The sequence below is a fragment of the Sinocyclocheilus anshuiensis genome, unplaced genomic scaffold (genome assembly GCF_001515605.1).
Source record: "Sinocyclocheilus anshuiensis isolate Anshui unplaced genomic scaffold, SAMN03320099.WGS_v1.1 scaffold1893, whole genome shotgun sequence".
Classification (NCBI taxonomy): Eukaryota; Metazoa; Chordata; class Actinopteri; order Cypriniformes; family Cyprinidae; genus Sinocyclocheilus; species Sinocyclocheilus anshuiensis.
Genome location: NW_015539822.1, coordinates 642,410 through 648,017, shown reverse-complemented (window position 1 = coordinate 648,017; position 5,608 = coordinate 642,410). Strand labels below are relative to the sequence as shown.

The 5,608-nt window shown below is 41.5% G+C and overlaps 1 protein-coding gene across 1 annotated transcript in view; it reads left to right on the top strand.

Annotated features, from left to right (window-relative positions):
• Window positions 1–1,380, top strand: part of LOC107684184 (MAPK/MAK/MRK overlapping kinase) — a 2,328-nt gene extending 948 nt beyond the window's left edge. Inside the window, exons 4-6 of the mRNA XM_016480397.1 lie at window positions 458–506; window positions 1,024–1,202; window positions 1,275–1,380. Coding sequence (XP_016335883.1) covers window positions 458–506; window positions 1,024–1,202; window positions 1,275–1,380 — 334 coding nt within the window. The remainder of the gene's footprint in view (window positions 1–457; window positions 507–1,023; window positions 1,203–1,274) is intronic.
• The last annotated feature ends 4,228 nt before the right edge of the window (window positions 1,381–5,608 follow it).

Below are 5,608 nucleotides of genomic sequence, written 5' to 3'. Positions count from 1 at the left end.
AAATATTGTCCTATCCCAACAAACCATACATCAATGGAAAGCTTTTTTATTCAGCTTTCAGCTGATGTATAAATCTCAATTTCGAAAAATTGACCCTTATGACTGGTTTTGTGCTCCAGGGTCACATATACTAAATAAATAAATGACATTTTTGTGAGATTGTGACATTTATTGAGTAGAAAAAAACCCACTTATATGCATTTATAAACTACATTTATATATTGATGAAATAAATGCATTTTTATACTGAATGCATTTATATACTACATTTATATAAATTAATTAATTTATATACTTATTAAATAAAGACTGAATACTGAACTTTATAGAATGAATGAATGTAAACACACACACACACACACACACACACACACACACTCTCTCTCGCTCACACACACACGCATCAGCCTCTTCCTGTGAACCGCACTGACACTTCTCTGTTCATTCTGAACCGCAGCCATGGTATATTCCACAGAGACGTGAAGCCGGAGAACATCCTGATCAAAGTAAGACTGTCCATGTGATTTAACAGCTGAATCATCACATGTGACCCTGGAGCACAAAACCACTCATAAGGGTCAATTTTGTGAAATTGAGATTTATACATCATCTGAAAGTTGAATAAATAATCTTTCCATTGATGTATGGTTTGTTAGGATAGGACAATATTTGGCTGAGATACAACTATTTGAAAATCTGGAATCTGAGGGTGCAAAAAAATCTAAATATTGAGAAAATCATCTTTAAAGTTGTTCAAATTAAAGTTCTTAGCAATGCATATTACTAATCAAAGGAAATCTACAAAATATCTTCATGGAACATGATCTTTACTTAATATCCTAATGATTTTTGGCATAAAAGAAAAATGGATAATTTTGACCCATACAATGTATTGTTGGCTATTGCTACAAATATACCCCAGCGACTTAACACTGCTTTTGTGCTCCAGGGCCATATTTGTTGATGAAAGTAAGCGTGCACACACACGATCAGTGAATGAGACGCTCTCGCTGTCTCTCACAGAACGATGTGCTGAAGCTGGCAGACTTGGGCTCCTGCAGGAGCATCTTCTCCAGACCTCCTCACACCGAGTACATCTCCACACGCTGGTACCGCGCGCCCGAGTGCCTGCTGACCGACGGACACTACTCGCAGAAGATGGACATGTGGAGCGCCGGATGCGTCTACTTCGAGATCCTCAGGTGCTTCCGCCGTGCTCTCAGACGTTCTGTGGTCATTTCTTGATTCTAATCAGTGGTTTCTGTGTCCTCTAGTCTGAGCCCTTTATTCCCCGGCCGAAACGAGTTAGACCAGATCAACAAGATCCACGAGGTTCTGGGCACGCCAGACAGCTCGCTGCTGCAGAAGTTCAAACAGTGAGAACAAACCAGATTTCATCCCTCTGGACTGGAGAGAGAAAACAAACACACACACACAGAACCGAGTCAGCAGACAACAGCAGTTTAGAAAGCTTAGCTCCAATAGTGATTATAAACATCTGGGGCCAGTTGTTCAAAAGTAATCCGATCGGATTCTGGCCATCGCACTGGATTAAATCTTGACAATAGGTTGTTAAAAAAAAAAAAGGATTCTGAATTCAGATTAGATCACAAAATCCAATCTTGGTTTTGATCTGGATTTGATTAAAACCTCAGTTTGTGTTGTTCTAAACATTTTAGTAAGTTTGGGATACTTTTGATCCAAAAACAAAATCTGATTCTGATCCCAGCAGAAGGATGGATTTCAGGAACAAAACTGTAATAAAACAGGAATATCGTGGCTATACTACTGTTCCACTGGGAGAGCTGGCTTGGTTTTGGGATGACAGCAACCCCTGGAAAAAAGAAGAGAAGACATTTGAACGAAGCCGTATAGTGGAGGAAAAACATCTGACCAAACGTACAGATCACGGTCATGATCAACTAGTTACAGACCTACCGATACGTGCTCCTTTACTAGCGCTCACAGCACATACAGCGTTCACCGTGAAAACAAGCTCTTCTCCAAAGCCTCAACTCAACAAGACTCCGCTATAATCGTAAAAATACTCTTCAAAACAAACATTTCTCTCTAGAGTGTCTGTGTTTATAGCGCTTCCCATCTCAGAGGGACGTCTGGATCCTAATGTTGACCAGGGGCCGGTTGCATTAACTGCTTAGACTAGTCTTTTAACTAGTCTAGTTTTCTTCAAGACTGGTCATAACTTTTAAAGTCAGTTGTAAAAAGGTAGATTGGCCCAGTTTGAATCAGAAAAGTAAGACTGATTTGCGTACTTGTTTAGCCAATTCTACCAGTCATACTTGTGCTTCTTTAGACACTTTCCTTCTCCTGTACTACCAGTTGTAATGCTTTCTCATAGTATTTTTGTTACATGTATCTGTCATGCATTTATTGCTCGTTATGTGTGTTTTTACTATCCATTTTCTCTGTTGTTTACTCAATTCTATGCTATGTGTCTCTGCTGTCTCATGATATGCAGCTGCAGTCATTTTTGTTTCTGGACCGGCCGGATGTCTACTGTCCACTTAACTATCTGAAGTGACTGTCCATTGTGTTACTGCTTCTGTAAAGCGGCTTTGAGCCCGAGAAAGGCACTAACCCAAGTTGGTCAAACTAGTTCTTAACATTAGTGGCTGTTTTATGCCACTGAAGTTCCTAACCCTGGTCCTGTGGATCCACATGCACCGCTTCAAGTCATATGTGACCCTGGAGCACTAAACCAGTCGTAAGGGTCAATTCTAGAACGATACAGTTTTGCATGTGTATGAGCCCGTTTACAAACCTGTTGTCCAACAAAGATATATATTTATTGACATGCTTCTTCTCCAAATTAGCTTTATAGCATCAGTCGAGTGTTTGAAATAACTTTCTGTGATCAGACGTGGTTTTAATATCACAGAATGAGGCAGAAAGCATACTATTTTATAGTATTATATACAGTGATAAAGGCTATGTCGATTAGCATTGCATTATAAATATACTTTCGTTAAAAAAATACCCAAGATTGCTTGAACACAGATAAACCATATATTTTGTGCAATCGTATGTTTATTGTCTTCATGTTTCATCAGTTAAAATCTGCGCAAGGGCGCCCTCCGGCTTCCAGTATGAATTAAACACTCATTACATTACATGTGTACTCAGTAATGCTCACAACACCCTATTTTGGGTAAAAATAGGAAACATAATACTTTTCTCTAAAGCAGTGGTTCTCAACCCGCGTCCCGTCACGAATCCAAATGCGGCCCACCATGATGAACACAATTAAAAAATATCTTCCAGCTTTACAATTCATTTTAGTTTTTACATTAATTTAAAAATGTACTAAACAAATATAAGCTATAATGTTTTTGTTGTGTAAAATAATTTTGTTTTTCATATATTATTTTGAGACATGAGCAGACCTGTACTCGCGTAATTAATGTTACGCATTTAATGAACACTTACAAGCGCGCACTTTGGCAGAATTCAATTCAAGTCATCAGCAGCCATTAGTTCGGTAAAATTGAGCATCAGAATGGACACATTTGTTATTAAGGGAGAAAAACGAAATGTGTAAAATGCCAGCGAAGGAACACGTACAAACAGGAATATTTGAGAGTGCTGGACTTTCGGTTTGCCCCGCCACTCACTTGAAGATGTTCAGGCAGAAGGAAACACATACTACGCAGCAATCATCCTTAACTGCATCCCACAGGCACAGCTGAGTGTCCTGCCCCACCGAGCCGAAGCGGTAGGTCACGCTCACTGGCCGGCTGTCCGTGGAGTTGCGCTTGGACAGACGAGACTGCGTGCTGTTGGCTCGCTCGCGGCCCGAGTGCATCTGCTCCTGGAAGTCCTCGTCGCTGCCGCTGAACTCCATGGGCTCGCTCTCCTCCACGCTGGTGGTATAGTGGTCAAACGCCACCACACTCACCCAGGACTTGTGTCCGTGTCCGCGGGCGATCACGCGGCAGTCTGCGAAGCACCAGACGGTCACCAGGTCGTCCTCGCCGCCGGACACGATGTACTTCCCGTCGGGGCTCCAGCAGACGCACAGCAGGCCGCCGAAGTAGCTCTTCATGGTGCCATGCAGCTCCACCGCGTCGAAGTTGAAGATGCGCAGGAAGCCGTCCTGACTCGCGCAGGCCAGGAACTTCCCGTCGGGCGAGAAGGAGAACTCGTTCAGCGCGCCCTCGCCCACCGTCCACTTGAGCAGAGGGTTGCGTGTGGACTTGCTCTTGCAGCGGTTCAGGAGAAAAGACAAGACAGAGAGGACATGGGTTAGTTAGAGCGGACGATTATCATCAATGCATCCAGCGTTTCAATAGCCAGGTTTAAATCCAAAGATTCGAATTTAACTTAAGCACAAAATTGAAATATCGCATAAAACATTTGCGAATACGCACCGTTTCCATCCAACGAGTCAAAGAGAACAAAATCGTCACTTCCTGATAAACTGCACTAAATATCTCTAAGAAAACTTGGAGAAGCCACTGAATATAATAATTTTCATATATGATGAATGACTTGCGCCTCAGAGCGAGCAGACGAAACACAATAAATGCTGTCACTGCTTTCAGAGGCGGATGCTGCTGTTTGGGAACGCAGTCGTTTAAGACAATTATACAGAAATACTTTGACGACAGTCTTTACTCAGGCTTTTCAGAACAACGTTTCAGATGCTGTGAACGAGATCGGTCCGCTGCTACTCAAGTTATCCCGTCTCACAGCGCAAACTCACATGACTTTTTTGATGCGCATGGAGGAATTTACTCTGCAAATGCGTTTCCATCTCCCATTATTCACATTAACCCTTTTTCGCACAATTCAAAAACCACCTCAAGCAAGCGGAAAAACTTTTTTGCGAATTAAGGGATTTTTATTCTAAGTTTGGCGTTTCCATCACTCGTTTCTGATGCGATACTTCAAAATGCTCATAAAAACACAGTGATGGAAACATAGCTAGTGACACTGCTTTCAATTACATCAATTCCAATAAAGAATAAACAAACACATCGTCCAGAACGCAATAAACACAGATACGTGTGATTCTCACAATGCAGGAAACACAATCCTGTCATAAAAATGTAATTTACAGTAGAATGTGACGGAATCTGAGTCAGAAGTTTAACTATTGTGAGATATATTACTATTGTGCAGTAGGGGCTGGGCGATGAATCGATAACTATAATTATCGCAATATAATTTTCCTTGATAAAAAGATATGAAGAGTTTGATAAATGTTCAATATAATGTTTATGCACCAAAAGCGGAACGAAACAGCGCGACTCATTTGAAGCGCGACACACAGAGCGTTTATCCGCTCGGGTCAAAGTTCAAACGACAGCGCAGTGGTTGCGAGCTTCACTAGAGCAGACACATTACTCGCTGATGAGTCTCGATCAGATCCTGTGTGAAGCTTGAATTCAGTGAAGAACACAAATGACTTGTGATTTAAACTAGTTTAAAGCCGGATGAAACACCGCTGACAAACAGCAGAAACACTGTGCAACGATACAGTCAGAAGACTTTTCAATCTACAAATCACCATCATTTACCATAGATTTACTGTAGTAACACTAACCGCACCATGGTATTGGGTCAGAAATGTGGGAAATTCATATAG